Source organism: Phaethon aethereus, assembly GCF_964289735.1.
Source record: "Phaethon aethereus genome assembly, chromosome: 2".
In the NCBI taxonomy this organism is placed as follows: Eukaryota; Metazoa; Chordata; class Aves; order Phaethontiformes; family Phaethontidae; genus Phaethon; species Phaethon aethereus.
Window position 1 is genome coordinate 126713469 of NC_138582.1, and position 21135 is coordinate 126734603.

General features: G+C 41.0%; 1 protein-coding gene across 3 annotated transcripts in view; it reads right to left on the bottom strand.

Annotated features, from left to right (window-relative positions):
- RBMS3 (RNA binding motif single stranded interacting protein 3) overlaps positions 1–21135 on the bottom strand; it is a gene marked incomplete at its 3' end in the record, with an annotated part of 447733 nt that overhangs the window by 140873 nt on the left and 285725 nt on the right. For all 3 annotated transcript variants that reach the window (XM_082015151.1, XM_082015150.1, XM_082015149.1), the window contains exon 5: positions 6892–7049. In XM_082015151.1, coding sequence (XP_081871277.1) covers positions 6892–7049 — 158 coding nt within the window. The remainder of the gene's footprint in view (positions 1–6891; positions 7050–21135) is intronic.

Sequence of the window (21135 nt, forward strand, 5' to 3'; positions counted from 1 at the left end):
AAAGGAAGTGAATTTAAAAAAATCTGAAAAGGAAGACTGTTCTTACATTTTTTTTCCTGGCCATAATTTCCAAATTTAAGATATTTAAATATGATTAGTAAAAGAAAAAAAAAAATTGGGGATGCTTAAGCAAGTGTCACAACCAAATTTGATGTTCACTTCTTGCTATTAAATACTTATTTTAGATCATTTAAAAATGTATATTACTCTCTCTACAGACCGTAGTGGCTCCAAAGTAGTAATTACGTATTGTTAGAAGTAATAGGGAACATTTACCATGAGAAAAAAAAGGAAAAGGATTTTTTTAAAAAAACTAAAGCTCTTACATGTGCTTATTATAAAGATTGATGCAGTGTCACGAAACAACTTAATAAAATTTATATACAAGGAATAACATGATGATTACATAATTATTACATAAGAAATATTCAGTACCATGTAATTACCAGTTAGTGGTAAAATATGGGTTTGGTTTACATATGCCCTACATTCACTTTGCTTAATAATGTAAATGAGAATCAGGACTATAATTTTTTTATAACCAGAATAAATATTTAAAGATTAAATTGTTACTACCACATTTATGTTATGATCAGCATATGAATATTGTTGTTTTCTTATAAGAGCAGGAATAATAAATCTTGGGGGGCAATGTTTCTTTACTATATAAAGCATTTTGCAAAGATAGAAGTAGGTAGGTACTAGCAATATTATCCAGCAGGGGAGTCCAAAGAACTGAAGCTACAGTTAGAATACACACTGGAGTTGTGACAAGAACCATATAAATGTGAAAGAGAAATTAGGCAGAAACATTTAACTGTAAGGAAGATGATCTACTAGCACCCATTAGATAGAAAAGAGGTGGCTGCTTTTTTCTGGTTGATGTCTTCAAATCACTTCTGGAAGTTATATTTTAGTAAAAGACAAGTATTATCTCAGTATTAGGTAACTGGGAGTACTTCAACTGCCTGTGATATAAAAAAGAGGTCAGGGAAAATGATCTTCAGGTCTTAAATACTCTAAAGCTACAAGATAGGTTTGATTAGTATGAGGTTTCTCAGCAGCTCCTTATGTTCTACTCTTCAACCTTCTATGGCAACCTTTTCACTAATTTCTTTAATTTATTTTGCTAATCTAATTCTAGGCATTCTAAGACCATGGTATGGCTGCAACCTGTGAATTTCTTTTCCTCTTTAACTGACTTAGGTATCTTAGGTCCCCAACTTTTCAGCTGGTAAGACATTGCTTCAAGACGTTTGTGCTTTTTGATTTGAATCCATTTTATGCTGGAAAAACTGTTCCCTTTGTCATTTACAGCCTAGGAAGAGATATTAATTTTGACAAGTTCTCCTCATCGCACATAAGTTATTCTTCCCAACACGTCTTGCCTGTATCTACTTCATGTTCAGTCCTGTTTGCATGAACAGGATTTAACAACAACATTTTAGGATTTAAACAACAGGAGGTTGTTTACTATCTCATACGACTATACAAAATCTGCAGAAACCATGCCAGTGAGGATAGGATAGGCTTGTGTTCTCTGGGGATATGGTTCATACTATACCTCACAGCATGACCTATTATGCCAAGGTGACTGTTTTGAGCTGCCTGAGTATCTCAGCACAGAGCTACAGTGCTCTCCATAGAGAAACCTCTTTGTTTCAGAAGAAATCCAATATAACTAAAGGACACCTACAATATCTTGAAAAACCCTGAAAGATGCACAGCTTCCTTTGAGGAAAAGAATGCACAAATTAAAGACCTGGCTCTCTCATTTTGCTTCAGTGGAAACTGGAGCACATCCATGTCTACTGAAATCCATACAAAAAGTCTATAAATAGAATAATGATCCTGTGGGGGCTCAAAATCTTGTTTCCCATTTTCTGTTGCTCCCTTTCAGTTGCTGCGTTGAACACTGTTTCCAAAGACTAAATTTAGAATCATAGAATCATAGAATCGTTGGGTTGGAAGGGACCTTTAAAGGTCATCTAGTCCAACCCCCACCCACGCCTCCATACGGAGACCAGAATAAGACATATAAACCACAGACAAGCAGGAGATAAGTTTAATAAAAAACATTTGGAGGAAGAGTAAAGCATCCCATTGAAAGCTCTTCCAGAAGAACACGGTAGGGAAAAGAAAACACCGTAGGGAAAAGACAAGGATGAAGCCCAAACTCCCAACAACAAAATGAGTAAATGCCCCACTACAGACTCCCCAGCTCTGTCACAAAGGGATGGAACCACCTCCTCGCTAAACCCTTTTGCTCTGAGGTGATAGAGACAGCTAATTGAGAATCTCTTGACTTTGGCTGTTTGCTGGGAACAGCATCATAACATTCTTTTATGACAGTTTATGTTGGACAAATTTTCTCATGTTACTGGAAAAGAATAGTATGAACACAGTCATTTCCACCTAGACCCAGGCTGATTTATGCTACTGTCTTCACAGTCTCAGGTTAAGTATTATACTGGTGCCCGCCAGCAGTGCAATACTTGACTGTCTGACTGTCAGCATTTCCATCATAAATTTCTGTTTTCAGAGGCTTATGACTTCGTTGTAAAATGTCGCTTGGGGGTTGAATCTTGCAAGGTCGTTTTAAGTTACAAGACAGCAAACAAAATAAAAAAGTTAGTGGTTTCTAACTCTTTCTTTGCACTTCATCATTTAAAAGGACCTATAAAATGATTGCTCTGCTGTTTAGCTGAGTGGGGTACACATATGTATGGTATTGTTAGTATTACTATCTTTGTAGGGAGGATACCTAAATAATACTTGAATGACAAAATAATACTTGAATGGTATTTTACTTTGGGGTTATAAAGTGCAATTTTTATTTCATTGATTCAGTGGTACCAGTAAGTCCCTCCCCAAGGTATATCCCAATGCCTCCTTGCCCCCTTCTGCATGTCCCAGAGAGCTCTTCAATTAAACTCACAGTACCTTGGGCTTGGATTATGAAAATTGCTCAGCCAAATTATCTGATAGCTCCTAACTTTCCTTGCTCCTCCTTCTTCACCTTTAAGGGCTTCATATCCATTTTCATGTTACAGAGTTCCACTGATATTTGTCCTGGGATCCTGCCCCACCTGCCCCTCTCTGGAGTTTGCTTCTCTCTGAAAGTGCAGCTCTGTACCTGGCCATTTTCTTAGAGGTGTGCTGACTCTACCAAAATTTGGTCCAGGTTGGAACGCCAGATGGAAATGTGAGGGTCTCGGAGATACATTCTCCAACAGCCCTCCCCAGCACTCTGAAGTGATGCTGTGACCCCCTTCCAGGGAGGCCTTTTAATGGAAATTTATCACCACAGGCATTGGGATATTTTACAGATCTCACACAAAGTCTTTGGGGCATGTTTGGGATTTCCAGTTTCATCTGATATATCCAATTATAAAGTGATTTCCTGTGTAAGATGTAGGATGTGACAGATCATTCTTCTGACTGAAAATAGGAATGATCCTCATAATATCTAAGCCTGCACTACCGTCCCAGATGATGGATTAGTTCAAGCTAAATTTATAGCACCTTTTCAAATGCCTTCAATTAAATCCTTGAATAAGGAAGAACAAAGCATTTCTCTTCTTCACAAATGCATCCTTAAACTGCCTGGATGTTCTCTATCCCCTGGTGCTGCTGATACTTCCCTGCCTCCAAAGTAGCATCACCACTGATCCTCAGAAATCTCTCTAAATATTCCCTCTTTCATTTAGCAAAACAGCACTGCTGCTTTGGCTCCACTTTGATTGTGTTGATGTTCTCGCACTGTAACATCTGGAACTCACCCTTTATGGGCCTGTGGAAAGCCAAGTCTTCCAGCCCATACAGCTACCTCTTTATAAGTGACAACACATCTTCAGGATGAAGTTAAACATCTCCCTCCATGCTCTCAGTATCTTCTCCTATCCAGTAATTCCAGCCTCCCTCAAAGATCTGCTCACCTACACACTACCTCTGATTTGCTTTTTACTCACACCACCAACATTGCTAATGTCCTGATTGCAAAAGTCAAACCATAAGAGATCAACTTTAAAATTGTATCTCAAAAAAAGTCTTCAAATGCAGTTTCTGTGGCTTGTTTTCCTTTGCTTTTGTTCTAAGCTCTGAGGAATCCACTTACACATTTAAAATGAAAGATCAGATGCTGAAATCATTAGATGGCTCCCAGCAACAGGGGTTTGAGAGAAACACCTATAATTTTAAGTCTTGTGATGAAATCCTGTGCGAGGGCAACACTGTGTCACTCCCTCTTTCGACATGCAATCTTGGAACAGACTGAACTCAAAGCTTCTCATGCACACTGCCTCTTTTTTCCTATTCCCTACTTCTAGTAAGTATTTCTTGCTCCTCCTCCTCCTCCTAATTTGTCTCTCTGCTATATGATAAGCTGGTGTTTAGTCCCAGCTTCTGCTTACCGGTGTCAGCAGAAACCCACACTGCCAAACGACAACAGCAACACGAGCCCTGCAGAATGCCAGCTCCCACAGTGAGCCTGGAGCCAGGTTGCATGGCTTTGAAGTACAAAGAGCTTGGCTTGGGGTGAGTCAGAAGTGGGTGTCGAGAGGTTACAGCCATTTCCTTTCAACTGGATGGACTTCTGCAGAGCTACAGTCAGTCTAAAGCTTCCCTTCTCTGGCCCCTTGCTCATAACTCTCCTCCCCAAAGTCTCCCCTGGGGCGTACCTAGGCACAGTTGGGTTCAAGCCACAGTCAAATGCTCTGGAAAGTTTCGGGAAAATCTGTTCAGTTGATTTTGAGGGGCACAAAAGAGAGGAAATACTTTCATAGCTTAATAAAGAGAGCTAGGTTTGTACATGCATACTTTAAAGGAGGCTGCACTCTTATGAGGCCAGACATTACTCAGATAATTTTGATCCAAGAACATTTCAAGTTACCCAGGTTATAAATGATAAAGTAGCCACCTACAGTACTATGAAACTGCTAATCATACCCATTTAGGAGAAAAATCTGACAATAGCTATCTACCGTTAAGTCTTTACTTCCGATTGCTTTTTGAATATACTTATTTTGAGATTGACTATTCACATAATTGGGCAGAATCAAAAAGTGATTTTTAATCATTATAGTGCTTAATTAATAACTGTGAAACATCAAATTTTGAAATTGCTGGATGCTGTATCATTTTAGCATATGCAAAGTTAGCTTTTTCTCCTGTGCTTCTGTGGCTCCATTAAGACCTATGCTAAGCGGCATGGCACATTCCACAAGCAGGCAAGATATACTGTGAGAAAAGGCCCTAGGTTAGAAAGTATAATAGCCAGGATCACCACATGGGTTGCTGATTTGAACTTCCGAAGTCTTACCTGGACTGAAATACAGCTGCTATCCCCTACCCACACCACATTTATATTCACTCAGCATGTGCTTACACTGTAGGTACACTAGAACAAAACCTTCATGACTATAAGCAAAGCTAAACAAACTCATCTATTTGGATTGACATGCAGGAAAAAGACAGGAAATAGCACTTTAGTCTAAAAAGAAGGTCAGGTGGTCATATAATTAAAGCTTGTGCTGATAATTCTGCAAAGACAAGACTCAACATTCAACTACAGTTCTAAATTCCTGGATTAACTCTGGCCTCATTCAAGTCAATGGGAGATCTGCTCTGATGGAGCAAAGGTTTTAGCCCTCTGCCGTTTGCATAGTGAATTACACAACATTCATGTTAGATCACTAAAGGTTTCTTGAAATGTGTCACATAATTAAATACATTTCCACAAACAAAGCCATTTTTTTAAAATGCAGGTTTATCCATGAGTTACACTAATCTATATTTAGTAAGCTAGAAAAATTCATGTTATGACCTGCAAGAATGTGTAAGGAACAGTGTGTTATCTTTCAGCATAAATGTTTTGCCTTTTTGCATTTGAATTCAGACAACATTAACATTCTTTGTGCATGATGAACTTTCGCATCAAGGACAAAGGTAACGTTACAGTGTCACTTATCTTGCAAGCTACCTTTTTATCATACAGTACCCCATTTCATTCAGTGGTGTTATGACGCTATCGGAAGAGCCATGATATACCAAGATATAGTGTATTTCAAAGAAATTTGCAAGATGACTAAGTCATTTTGCCTCCTCTACAAAGCACAATGTTATGAATATTCTGTAGAAACAACGATTTGGGATTTTTGTTCCTTTTTTTTTTGAAGCAGAAGACTGAGTTACAGCACAATTGCAAATATCTCTTGTTATTTGCTTTTCCAATACTTTTCTATATATAGCTCTCTATTCCTTGGCTTTTCAAAAGAAACTGTTTGATTTAAGAATGTTTCAAGCTGGAGAGAATCTATGTAAATACCCCCTGAGAGTAAACATGGAAACTTGTCTATCTGTACTGACAATGAAGTACATGGTAATAACATGTTGCCCATTTCGTCTGAAATATCTGACTACTCCGACAGGGCTTGTTATATGCAAATATTTCGTTCCTAAGCTCTTCTCACAGGCTTGAGTTCCCTGCAGCTTTCAAGGAAGCCGTATTTCATCAGCTATAGTTCTTCCCCTTTGCTCTTCCAACTGCTAAATTTACTTTTACCTGTTGCAAAATCTTTGCTAAACCTCTGAACAGTTTCTTGGCTGTAGGACATTTATTATTATCTAAGCTTGATATTGCATGGATAGCTCACTATTCCTAGCAATTTTTATTTACATATTCATACATACAGTGTTTTTTAGAGCAACAAAATGAACATCTTTCTACATTGGTATTCTTCAGCTTGGTGGAAAAAACAGATACACAGTCTGATAAAGGTGCTGCTCTGCATCTTCCATACCTATGAGGCTTCAGAGTTATGGAATAGACAGAATTTGCAAAGGACCAAAACCAAAAAATGGGCATGAATCAAAAAAGAGTAAAGGTTTCACCTGGCAAAGCCAACTCCTCTGCTGACTCCATTAGCATCTCTTAATATTCTGGTGGAAATGACATGTCCAAAGGGTTTCAGCATATTCTCCAGTTCCTGCTCATCCATGGAAACAGGTAAATTTGAGATGTATAGATTTGTGGGATCTTGCTCTTGTTGCTATGAGAAAAGAAGAGAAAAAATCCTCAGTTAGGCTTAGCACAATAGAATAGCTTATGGCTCATACAACAAGGGCTACTCAAAATAGGACCAAGCCAAGAATTTATAGCTGCATTAGAAGCAAAGCTGGGCAATCTGTTCATGACGACAACATACTTGCCAAACTTCTGCAAACTTTCATGCATGTGCTTAATTCTGTGCGTGACTGCTCTTACTGAACTCAGTGACACTACTCATTTATAGAAAATTAGTCTCATGCACAAGTGTTCTCGGGTTTGTGTCCTAATTTAGCAAACAGATTGTGAAGAAAACATGATTTCCACAAATGTGCTCACTGTTAACATAAATAAATAAAGAAAACTCAACACATGTTTTAAACAGATGTGCTTTCCAGCCTGCAGACTTCCCATTCAACCTGTGTATCATGAGCAAGGTTTGTTGAAAACACAGAACACTTTCCATAGTATCTTTTCTTTTTTTTCCCCCATCAGAAATGTTTTGGTTGATAATGTGCAACAAGACCTAACTGGGCAGGGGGGAGTTCTGCAGTTGAGCCTAAGGTCCTGGTGAGATAGGTCACATGTTTATTCTCAGATTGAACTAAAATGTCTTGCAAAATAAAGGTTGTAATATGAATAATTGAGAAGACAAATTTGAAGACAGCTTTCTCATTCTATTTTGTATTTTTAGGCTAAACTTTCCATTTTGGCAACAATTCCAACTTCTATTCTTGCTTGCCCAACTACTGCAAAGAAACATGAGGCATAGATGCCATATGTAAAATAAGTGTATTAAAGCAGTAAATAAAAACCTTGTCTACAGACAACCAGGTCTTGATTATGTTAAATCCATTTAGTTAAGCCCTTGCAAATTTTCATGGCTCTGGTTCCATTTTCATTGACAGGAGCTTTACATTATATTTGATCACCTGTCAGTACAAGCCTGATTGGGATCAGGCATGACTACATAATTTTAGCTAATGCTTAATAACCAAAAAAAAGATACAATCTTTATGCTGCGCAGTGAGCCAGACAATACCTTACCTGACGAAGTCTTCTGAGACACATTTTTGGATTCTTTTTCATTACACTTTTTAATGGGCAGAATTAATTTGCACTTGTTCAATGCTAAGATTTATATGACAATAGTATTACCTTTTTTTCATATGAGGTGTCCTAAAACCAGATCAGTAATCTTGCAGCGGTATCACAACCTTGCACTGAAGAAATTACACACAGTCCTGCAGCCATCTGCCCTGGTTTAACTAAGCTAGTTTCAAGTTGCACTCCATTAAAATCAGTGCAGATGTGTCTTGTCAAACACAAAGAATTGCATGTCCTGTTTCTAGAAAAGATGTATGAAGACAGGACAGAACCAAGATGTCTGCTCCATCACTGCCTTGCACATTCAAGGCCTCAAAAATGGAAGCAAAAGTCGTTTCAAGCTGTGATTCACACACCCCATCTTTACAGGGACAATAATGACTAAACAAAGTCTAGCTTAGCTGAATACTAGAATCAGAAGCCAAAGAGTTTTCAGCTTCCCTTACCCAAGGCTCAAGGGAAATTTTAGCCCTTCTGGATGAGAAGAAAAGCTGCAAATGGATACCCCAAAGGGTCCCAAATCAGGCAGCGTGTAATACTGTTTTACTGCATAATTTGGATTCTGACCCAAGAGCTGTGAACACTTGCCTCTGGACATACTGCTTAATGCCCACTGCATTCTAGTTTTGCATCTCCAGACCCATTACCCCACGAAACAACACATTACCATACAGGTTAAATTCCCCGCTATTTTACAAAACAGAAATAAAACAACAAAGTAGGCACATTTTCAAGCTGCTGTCCATAAAAATTTACCCTGTTATTACCATGCCTTATAGTAAGGGGCGGAGGAGAGTAAAACCACACACATACGAACAGCGAATTTACTGCAAATTGAACTGAAGTTACAAACCCCAAATCTAGAAGAACATTCTTTCCCTTTCCAGTCATCTTTCCCCGCAGTCATCTTCCTTCTCTCACTTCAGTTTACATTCATACAGATCCAAAAGCTAGTTGTTCTCCAATAACCAAAAGATATTAGTGAGGGGTCAGAACTGGTACAGTATTGACAATGTGAGGAAAATCATGCAAACTGTCCTGGAGGGAAGGCGGGCAAGGGAAGAGAGGAATATGAACTTCAGATCACACTTTTAGCTTTGGAAAAAACTAACAAAAATACGAAACATTTTATCTCTCCTTCATTTTTTTCCACATTTTTCCCCTTTTCTGTGTGCAAACTATTCAAGTTTTATTGCTTGTTACTTTTTTTTTTTCCCCACACAGGTCACAGAAAAAAAGGAAAGATACAGGAGATTAGGAAGCATCTTCATTGTTACTAAGTACTTTGAAAATGTGAGCAATGGAGGCAGTTAAAGCAGGGGCATTACAGAAGCAAATCGAAGTAGAAAGGTTTGCAATTCCAACAGGCACAGTTTTTCAGAAATAATCACATTGTTATGCAAACCTCTACCCATTGATTGGTTAAAGATTTTGATTAATCAACCAATCAGTGCTCAGGGACTGACATCCCTTGTCAATATTTAGGAAAAAAATGAACAGTCTTATGCAGATGAGATCCCCACAGCCAAAGGACAGATTAATATGAAAAAAGCAGAGTTATGCATCAGTAACTACACAACAGCCTTTGTTTTCACTGAAGCAATTCAGTCCCGCAGAATATTAAAATGAGAACTTTTCTTTTAACTACTCAGTTTTCAAGCTGGGGCAAACAAATGAAATAAATAAGAACCGCCGCCAATGTGTCTCACTTCTGGAGTAGGAACACATAAGCCTTTTAACTGTGTTAGAGATTAAATGCCATTGTTATAAATATCCGTGGAAAGTTTAGCTACACTCTGAGGATGAATGAAAGACTAGCAGGCCATAGTCACTCCCTTACAAGGATTTACCCAGCCTATCTTCTATCAACATGATAAACAAGAGCTGCAAGCAGAGAGAGACAGATGAGGCCACTCATGCTACCTCCACAATGCAACAGTGTTTTCTAAGAAAGAAAAAAAATTCCACGTTATTTTTCCTTCCTATAAAATATAACATTTAGAGAAATACCCCTTTCCTTTGCAGAGAAATATCACCCCACAGAAGCCATATCTCACACCACAAACTGAAACAAGATGAAATGCCTTCTCAGCGACGAAGCCTGGAGCTGAGCAGGCTTTAGAGGAGCAGTGTGGAGCCTGGCTGTCCTGCCACTGCGCAGCCAGACCCCATGGCCACCTACCCTCACAAGCCCCTGTTTCTCAGGCTCGGCTGCCCCTCCCAGCCTCTGGCACCGGGGCTCCTCGTGATCTTTTTCAGTTGTGCAGAGATCCCTTCTGCAGCGTGGAGGTGCTGACACATGCTCCTCATTTTGCCCCAGCCTTTTCATCCCAGATTCCCCAAGCTCCTGCGTGACATACTCGCTTCCCCGGCCCAGCGTAACTACTGAGTTTTTCAGTGTGAAAGGCAGGCACTGTTCAAAATGTGCCTATTTGTTCACAAGATGAGCCTAACCAGAACCATAAGTCCAAGCACCCCGCAAACTACTCGCCTTTCATAATCCTAACTAGCTGACAGTCAGGTTTCTGCCTTCAGCAAAGGATCATGTCCCAAGGCTGCAGGACTGGTGGCGATGGTGGCGTCTGGATTCACACAGTGTGGCCCAGGCTCCCTCTGGTTCATTTACTGCTTTCTATAGTTTTTCACTAAGCGCTAAAAAATGCTACTTGGGATGTAAAATCCCATTTATTATTGTGTCCAGTCCCAAACCGGACTGACTGAGCAGTCACTGGTGAGGAGAGACGAAAGCCATTCGTGTGATACTCACAGTCACTTCAGAACTGCGTTTTCCTCTTAACGCTCCCAAAATTTTGGACAGGAACAGAAGGCACAGGGCAGCAGAACGTCACACACTCCCCGCAAGCACCTCTAAAAGCATTGTGCCTCGGACGGCCTGCAGCTGCTGACTTACAGCCACCAGCCATGCTGGGCTTTGTGGCCCCGTCCCGCTTTCCCCCTCCAGGCCACACCAGAGGCACCAGGCTGGTCTCGCACCACAGGGGAATGACACATCTGTTGACACAGTCTTCCCAAAGCACAGTGGCCTCGCAGGTTTAATCCCCCATGTGTGAGAAGGGCCCCCCGGGAGGACCAGGGCCAGTCGCCGCAGCCGGCTGCGGCCCCGGGGACTCGGAGGAGGAGGGCCTGCCGGGAGCGGCGGAGGGCTCGCCGCAGTGCGGCAGCACAGCTCTTCCGCCTTTCCCAGACCCCGCGTGCCAAATGCGGCTAATTAATGGGTATAAGACCAGGCCAAGTTGCTGCTTCTTGAAGGGAAGGCAGCTGTGGAGCCTGCTGTGCGTGCCAGCTGCAAAAGCATCATGCTCAAGGCATGCAAACTTGCAAGCACAGTCTCAAGGCACCGTCAAAAGCCTGCTCCTGGCCGTCCTCGCTGAAGTTCGTTTTACCCAACATCTCCCATTTGACAGCCCAAGGAGGGTCACATTTTCCAAGTACAGCTTGCACTTGCACTGCAGCCCCAGAAAAACAGGGGTGAACTCATCCAGTCAGCCCCAACCCTCTGAAATCCTGACACAACCTCACACCCTAGACTGAGCTCATTCTGGGGTCCTGGTGCGTGCCAGGCCGCGTGGGTACACCGAGTGTGACAGAATGGGCCAACAACAACAACAAAAAAGAAGTTAAGCCAATTGAAGGTGCTCCAGAGGGAGCCTGGGCCTGCGGGCTCCACGAGCATCAGCTGCATGCATACGTTGTAGTTAGGCCATGCTGGCTGCCGGGTGTACATGATAGACATTCCCAAACTGGCCAAAACCACAGCTAGGAAGGCTTAAAGTTGTGAAGACTACAAACTAACAGTAGGTCAGAACCAAGTTTTCGATCAGCTCAGAGCATTTCCAGCATTCAGCAGTCAGGAGCAGTTGTACTGGGGAAACAGCCAGAAATTTTGTCACGGCCTTTTAGCAAGAACTGGGCCACTCACTCAGCTCCCAAGGCCTGTGCCAAGGAGGCAGAAGTAGTTTATAATGCAGAGGATTTGAAACGCACTACAGCAACAGCATTTGAAATGGATAAAACCCAGCGGAGGGCGTGCTGCAACTCAAAGTTTGCTGTTTGCGTCGCTGGACCCTCCCAGCCACTCTTGAAAGAAAGGACAACGCTCAGATGGGATTTGCCCTCCCATCTTGAGATAATCTTTGGAAGCAATGCATGAAAAGCCAAAAGAACAATTCCTGCTGGTGCGAGAAGAGGCTGAGTCTCTTTACGTAGTACATTTAGTAATGCATTCTTTAAAGACACATGTGTAGGGAGGGGTGGGCAGTTTTTGGCTACGTTGTTTTTTCCCCAGAAGGAACTCGAACCTCCTGTAATCTCAGGATGAGTGTGTTTGGTTTATTTGGGAACCCTATGTACCAATTCTTTTTACTCAAATTCTTTCTCCTTAGAACAGCTTGCTTTAGGAAGCTAAGCACTGATTATTAGCTCAAATGATTCCTTTTTCCATGTTCTAAACTTATTCTGGGAATATAACTTTGTATGTGGATCAGTATCAGATTCCAAAGTCCTCTTTTTAAAGATATAATCAATATTTATATTAATGGATCATATGCTTTTCTTGTCTTTAATAAATTGAGACTTCATCATATTAACATTGACAAAGGTCAAGATCACAGCCCACCTTTAAAAGCGTGGTCAGGTCTTTCTGAACTTTTTAGACCCAGGTTCAAATCACTCTTAATTAGTATTTTCCTAAAACTAGTTCATCTCTGTCTATTGGCCACTGCCCAGATCTTCAGGCTCTGTAAGTAACTTCTTCCCACCTTTAAAGATCTGATTTGAACTTCTATCTCCCCTTCATACAAAAATAGTTACGCTCTTTATAGAAAAAGCCATTTATGTCGAACCATTTACATGAAACCATATAATTTATATGGAAACATTTATATGCCACTTCATAAATTTTCCAGGGTTTGCTCAGTATTTTTAAAACTGTAGTTGTACAGTAGCATCAGTCTGATCTTCAGCTTATTAGATCATTTCTAAACTGGATTCTATACAAGCCGCTGAGCTTAAATGAAATTTAGAGGAAGCATGTAATACCTTCTCTCAGTAGTTTCACATTCAATATCTCTTCTTGTTGCTTTATTATTTAATATTTACGTTTTTAGTACTGCAGATCATGAAAACTTTCCATGACGTCTGAAATAGACATTCATTTGAAAGCTGATTTGATATGTATTTGATTGGATTCACACACCAAAAATCTGAATTAAAGGATTTTTTCCCACAGTTTTCCATTGTTTCCCCATTTATTCCTGCTGCTTTTTCACATTAGAGTTAATGTGGCATATTTTTGCACATATATAAAAGGCGCCTGGTTTTCAAAGAGAGTAAGCTACTGAATTTATAATTCAGGTGTTTAGTTAACTAAAGATCTAATTCCTAAGGTCTGCACGTAACATTCAGAGAGGTTCTCTCTTCACTGACTTATGCAAGCATGGCAGGATACTCCTAGCTTACTTAGCACAGTTAGATAGGATGAATAGGGGCTGATGGTGTGGAAGTTAAAACTCCACCACCCCCTGGTATCAGAGGAGCGATGGCAGGAGACTCTTCTCCTCCTCCTCAGTGGAGGCGCGAGGGAGGGGTTCTGCGCAGTGGTTGGGGATTGGGAACTTGCCCTCGTATGTCTGCATGGTGCCTGCAAATCAATGAAGATACACTGATTTGAGTTAAGTGGTAGTAGCCCTGTTTTAAAGTATTTTTCACATTACGGATTCTTTTATAAAAAGGAGGAACAAACAAACAAACAAACCCACATAAAACACTTACTATAGCAATGGTCCAGCTCATATAGCCTTTCAGAATTGCTCACAACATATTTTGAGCCATCATTACAGTAACATGAGGTGAACAGTATGAATCAAGTACAGCTGCCAGGGTTCTCTTTGACTTTTTACTAGCTTATTTTCTTCCCTTTGGGTGGGCACATTTTTAACAGCGTAGACAGCTAAATCAATGGCCAGTTAACTATTGATCCCTGGCTGGCTTCACTCTCTCATTGAGCAGCAACCAAAAGGCTTACAAGACTGTACAGAAAGCCTAAACTTTACATGGATTTTATTAGTGCACCAAGTACCAATAATCCAACAGATACAGTGGAAGGAAACTGGTAAAAGTGATGCTGGCTGCCTTGCCAAGAGTCCTTCCAAAGCTCTTTGCAGCAGGTACTACCAGAAACACTAGCTATCTCCTCAGTGAAGACTGTGGCTGAACACTGAAGGTTTTGCAGGGAAAGTACTGCAGAGCAGAAGACATTGGGGTATTCAAAGAAGCTTATTTTGTCTTAGGTACCTTCAAAAGAATCCGTGTGTTGTTGGATGGCCTTTCAAAGACTGCAATACATCAAGATTTAGCATCCTGAGATGTTAAATCTCTCTTTCACCCTGATACATCTACTTCACAGTAGGCACTGTACCTTTTTAGACCGAGCGCTGACTACATGTTCCATAAATTATCTTTCTTCTGTACCCAACCCTACCCAACTTTTACACTATGACAGTCCAAAATTTATTAGCAACGTGTTTTTCCCACAGCACTGCAGATTTGGCCTCAGCATAATTATGCAACTATTGTACAGCAATAATTAAGCCTAATCCATCAGACATTACAAATAGATCTAAAACTAAACCTGCAAAAAAACCCTATGCATTTTCTGTATAAGCTTCGTTGTCAACAAGTCATGTCAAAAGTCTGTTAACAAGGACACTTTCTGAAAAGAAACGGTGGTTCTGCACATGAACACAGAAAATACTTATAAGTGCTATTTTGAAGAAAAGCATTTTCCCAATGACTTTCAAAAGTATTTTATTGTTATTTGCCCAAGTAAATTTAAGCACTTCTGAGCTTTAGAATGACGCAAGAAAAGAACTCCTGCCATTAGAAATCCTTTGACTGGGATCATCTAATTAGAAAAGAGATGTGACTCAAGCACCCAGCTTTACTCTGCCATCACTGAAACGCTCTTTGCAGTTACTTCTCAAACAAGGCATAGGCTAAAATTCGTTCTACCAAATTTTGTCAAAAAATTGCAAACAAGCAAATTGCTAAAAACCATGACCTATGAAGAGAAAAAGAACATAAGTATCATAGTAAATTATTTGTCACAAATAGCTGTATCTGCTCCACAGTGTAGTAATATTTGTAAGTACTGTTTTAATTAAAACCATGAACTTTAAAAAGAGTTCACGGTTTATATATGCCCAGGATTTCTTCTCACTGTGCAAACTATCAGAGTGCTGAGCTGTGCTGTGTAAGCTGGACTCAGCTTTCTTTTAATTAAGTTTGTTCATGGACAGCACAGCATTTGCTATAGCTAAATATTGCTGGAACCAAATTGTTATTGGTCTATCCAACACAGAGCTGCTGCAGAACCTTCCATCATGCATTTCATCTGCCAATGGTGATTTGATTTGCCCTTCGTCTTGTGTGGCAAATATGAACTTGAGTCGCTACAGTTGCTGCCTTCAGAGCACTGTAAAAGACACATGGTACCTGCTTTTATTTCCACAAAATACAATCATAACCAGAACTATCACAGATTGATACAAACCCCTATTTTTCATACTTCTGCCATTATGAAGTGAGATTTTTAGAACTTCTTACTTAGTTTTCCTAGAAACTAATTTCCACGGTTTCCAACTTGCACAGTGCACTGCAGCCAAAAAGGCAGCTCAACCTCTGCAAAAATCATTGTGTCACTGTAGCTTTGAAGGTGTTCAGTTGCCTCTGTGATCTCTTCCACACTGTTTCAATGACCGCTTTGCTATTTATATTGCTGTTAAGTAAGAATCAATTAATCATCTCAGATTACCGGAAGCCTGTCTATAAAAATTTCTGAAAATGCTACATAATCTCCTAGCCATGAACCCTAAATTAGAAAGTCACTGCTGACCTCTGGAAGCAAAAGGCTGATTTGCCAGATGAGCTGCAATCTAAGTCAAACACCGTACCTATTTATTTTGATTTGTCACCAACTGTGTCCTAGTGAACTTAAGACACAGTGTCCTATTGCATGTTAGACAATATTGCCTCAGGTATGTTTATTTGCTTTATACTATACTGGGTTAATGACATGCTGATTGATGTATATTTTCCAGGATTTTCTTGCTGATATTTAGACAGGAGCCAAGTCCTGTGCCCCTGCATGGAGTCAACGAATCTTGCAGTTTAAGTCCTACTATTCACATTCCCACTGAATTGTGTTTTACGTGATCCTGTCCCACAGAAAAGGTGCGTGTGTATGTGCGCATATATGTACTTACACTAACAGAGAAGAAGGATGCCACAAAAGAGATTATTTGCTTTACAGAGGACATAGCATGAAATCAGGCCACGGTACAAACTTTCCATTATCAATAATGGAGGAAAGAACACTAATTCAAGTTAAAATGCTGTATGCACTAAATCAATAAAATTAACAGCTAAACTTAAAATGCTCTTTAAAAAGATCTTAGAAATATGCACAAAGCACCCTGTTATCATGGATTCTTGTGATTATTTGTCATTTTGAAAAACATGATACATACAAGTAGTAAGCATTTAGTAGCACTGCTTACTTCAGTTCTTTAAAAAAGATCTGCAGTGTCAGTAACACTAATTAGTTGAAAAGCATTTTTTTAATATGTAAAAAGTTCAGTGCAAAAATGTCTAATTGCAATAATATCTAAAAAGAAAATTATAATTATTCATGCTCTACTTAAAATCTTAATATTCCAAAACACCTGACAAACACGAAGAGCTTCAAGATGGAAATCAGACACTATAAAACTCTTTCACGAATTCTACAGTTCTCCTTTGCATAAGCTGAAATCTGGAAAGTTATGAGAACAGATCCTGAAAAGCTGAATTTGGGTATAAAGCAATGGAGATTCTAGAGTAAATGGTTACAATTATTACAGAATTTCTAGACCTCACTTTTTTAGTCTACATTTGTCACGGTAACAACTCTCAAGCCACGGTCTGGTGACTCCTGGAGCTGACAGGGCTGTGCTACTTTCTTACCTCAAAATTTCAAGCAGAACGTCTCTGTTCTCATGACAGTAACATTGGTCCAGGATTAAAAATGGTAGTGGAAGCAAATGGCTTTCCCCCTAATCTATCTCAGGATACAATAATACCACTCGCATACCGCAGAGAGAATCTGGCATTGTAGCGGACAAACTTGGGTTCCTCAAACTCTAGATTTAAAGCATTTACATCAACCTATGAATTAACCCCTCTTATGTACTTTGTGGAGACTGTGCCACGTGTTAGAGCAAAGGTTGCATGTTGCTCCTCAAGCTCAGAAAAAGAAGCAATGGGACTTTCTAAATGACAGGAGCGTGGCAAAGGGGAGGGCTTTGCTGTCTGATCTTCCAGTGGCCATAGGATGTCACAATGAAGCAGCAGAGGCACAAGTTACAGATGTTCTCATGCACCCATAACCCGTACTTGACCAGCATGGCTTTAGGACTTTCTGTCCACTATTACTAGCAGCTGTTCTCTCTAAGGACAGAGTATTTGCTCTGTTAAAGCCCGATCCTTCTCTAACTGAATTCTACAGCAAAATTTTCATTGGTCTCACTTGGCAGTATCAGAATCTGTGCTTAGAAAATACTTTCAAAACTATATTCAGATTAATAAAAATGCAAAAAATCAAGTGGATGCATCTCTTCTCATCATTATCATGCATTCATTGTTTGCCTTTAATATTTCCTTTCAAAGCTGCCAGCAAAATGAAGACAACATAGATTTAAAATGCTACATACGCACACGGGGTTAAATTATTATCAATATTGTATCTATCTGTAGATCAATAGGAACTCAGGCATTTCTCTTCAGTAGCTTCTCTAGGTTAGGGCTAAGTCAGGAAACTCAGATTTCTTAATGTAAAATTTAAAGCCTTAACATTTAACTGTCTACACTTGCACTGGAAAAAGACTGTAGCTATTAACGGTAGTAAATTATCAGCACTGGGAAAGCATTAGAAGCTTTAAGAGGACTTTTTGGGACAGTATAATGCTTTTTAATATTTGACCTATTGACACAAAGGCGAATTCAAGCAGCGCACAGATCCCATGTGATTGCTTGTGAAGAAAACCGAACGCTTTCTTTTGTCATGTTTTACGTTACTTTTTATAAACCATAAATGAAGTCAGAATTTTCTTGTCTAGGAATTCCTGTTGGGATAAAGGTTGAGGTCTACTTAGCCTGAATCCATACAAACTGCTAGAGAACAGTTATTCATCTTGATGCACATGCCAGAAATGGAAACCTAGTAGTCCTTAAGGATGCATCAATTTTCAGGGAGTCTGGATTCTTTTAACTACTACAGAAACTTAAGAAAAAAATCTACATAGATATTGCTTAAGGAAAACAAAATCCACCATAAAACACAGCCTTGACAGTTTTATTTTGAGAAATCTGTATTTAACACAGACAAAAATACTGTTCCCATTTAAGATCAGGCACAACTCACAAAACATACACTATAGAAATACTTACACTTTTCCTAAATGCATCAGATATAAAAAGGCAACCAAGTCATGTTTCAAATGTGACAAATGATGGTTATCGCTCAGAAGCACGACAGACACAGTAACACCACATTTTCCCCATGTGTGGAATTCCGGGTGCTAAGTCAGCAAGTCCCCACAGAGGGTTAGCAAAAAGAAACACTCAATTTCCACCCTTGCAGATGAAACTGAGGAAATATTATTACTAAGTGAAGAAACTGAAACCTTGCTGTATTTTAAAAATAAGATATTAAAATAGACCAAAATGGTGGGGTTGAATTGCTGTGATTATCACTGCTGAACCCCCTCGCACAGAGCAACTGAGCTGTCTGTGCTCTCCTCGGCACCCATCAGAGCAACTCTTGCTCTGTGTGCTGAGACCGCCCTGGTAAATGAAGTTAAGATTAGGAGCCAACAGCAGGAAAGTAAGGAAAAAGGGTTAATGTTGGGGCTAAAATCCTGCCTCTTTGCCAAATCAAGCAGGCACAGTCCTATGCTCTCCAGGCTGCAATCTCAGCAGTGCTGGCACAGTCCCACCATGTTTTTGCTGACAGAGAAGTCCACTGCCCCACAGCTGCAACGCTGAAAAGCAGAGCCTAGGCAGCAGGTAGCCTGCAGGGGCGACGGGGAGGTGTGGGACCACCTCCCTTCCTGCTCTGTCCTCAGCTAACCTGGGGCTGTGACCAGCTCCAGGGGAACAGCAGTGGCTACAACTAATGAATGAGGAAAGGACAGCAATGGCATGAGGTGAGTGTGGTGGGTTGACCCTGGCTGGATGCCAGGTGCCCACCAAGCCGCTCTATCACTCCCCTCCTCAGCTGGACAGGGGAGAGAAAAATATGACAAAAGGCTCATGGGTCAAGATAAGGACAGGGAGGGATCATTCAGCAATTACCATCACGGGCAAAAGAGATTTGTCTTGGGGAAATTAGTTTAATTTATTACCAATCAAATCAGAGTAGGATAACAAGAAATAAAACCAAATCCTAAGACACGTTACCCCACCCCTCCCTTCTTCCTGGGCTCAACTTCACTCCTGATTTCTCTGCCTCTTCCCCCCAAGCATCACAGGGAGATGGGGAATGGGGGTTGTGGTCAGCTCATCACACATTGTCTCTGCCGCTCCTTCCTCCTAACATGGGAGACAGTCCTCTACAAACTTCTCCAATGTGGGTCCTTCCCACAGGCTGCAGTTCTTCATGAATTGTTCCAGCCCGGGTGCCTTCCATGGGGTGCCGTCCTTCAGGAACAGACTGCTCCTGTGTGGGTCCTCCACAGGGTCAGAAGTCCTGCCAGCAAACCTGCTCCAGCGTGGGCTCCTCTGTCCTCAGGTCCACAGGTCCTGCCAGGAGGCTGCTCCAGCACCGGCTTCCCATGGGGTCAGAGCCTCCTTTGGGCACATCCACCTGCTCTAGCGTGGGGTCCTCCCCGGGCTGCAGGTGGAGATCTGCTCCACCATGGAGCTCCATGGGCTGCAGGGGGACAGCCTGCCTCACTGTTTTCTTTACCACAGGCTGCAGGGGAATCTCTGCTCAGGCACCTGGAGCACCTCCTCCCCCTCTTTCCTTGGAGTCTGCAGAGTTGATTCTCTTACATACACTCACTCATCTCTTTGGCTGCAGTTGTGCAGGTTTTTTTTCCCCTTCTTAAATACATTATCCCAGAGGTGCTGCCACCATCGCTGATGGGCTCAGCCTTGGCCAGCGATGAGTCTGTCTTGGAGCCGGCTGGCATTGGCTCTGTTGGACATAGGGGAGCTTCTGGCAACTTCTCACAGAAGCCACGCCTGTAGCCCACCCTGCTACCAAAACCTTGCCATGCAAACCCAGTACAGTAAGGGAAATTAATAATCCATCGTGGCCACTGGACAAGCAGCAGGAGACATCAGTCTTCAGATGGACAACATAGGGAAGAGGGGCCAGGCATCTGTCATCCCTCACAGCTCTTTTTGGAGAGGGAGACAAGCAAAGTGTCAAAGCTTCCATTCCCTGACACAAAAAAAACCAGCACCACTGGGGAAGAAAGCATTATTTAAGGGTATATTATGTTTTGTGTAGACAGAAAATTGTCATCCAAGTGACCCAATGCATCAGCTAGAGGTTTAGGGAAAGCCAGAGGAGAGTAGTAGACACTCCTACACCTGTACAATATTGAGGGGGAAACAAGGATAGAGAGGGCAGTAAGAGAAACATAGTTCTCTTGCCAGCTGATGAAAGCAGAGAGGAGAGGGAATTCTATTGTGTTTTGCCACCTACAAAGAACATAGCCTCTCCACTAGATGCGGGGCAGCAAACCAGAAAGGAGTCTATGAACTCTCTCACTTCCCAAAACCAAAGAAAGCCTGAGTTCTTCAGGAGGGTTTTCCTACAAAACTTTCATTAGTTCTGTCTGCCTTTCATACCAGCTAGAAGAGCGCAGTTTTCTGAGCAGTGAATGCTGACTCGAGTTTTCCAAGCCAAAGAATGTTTC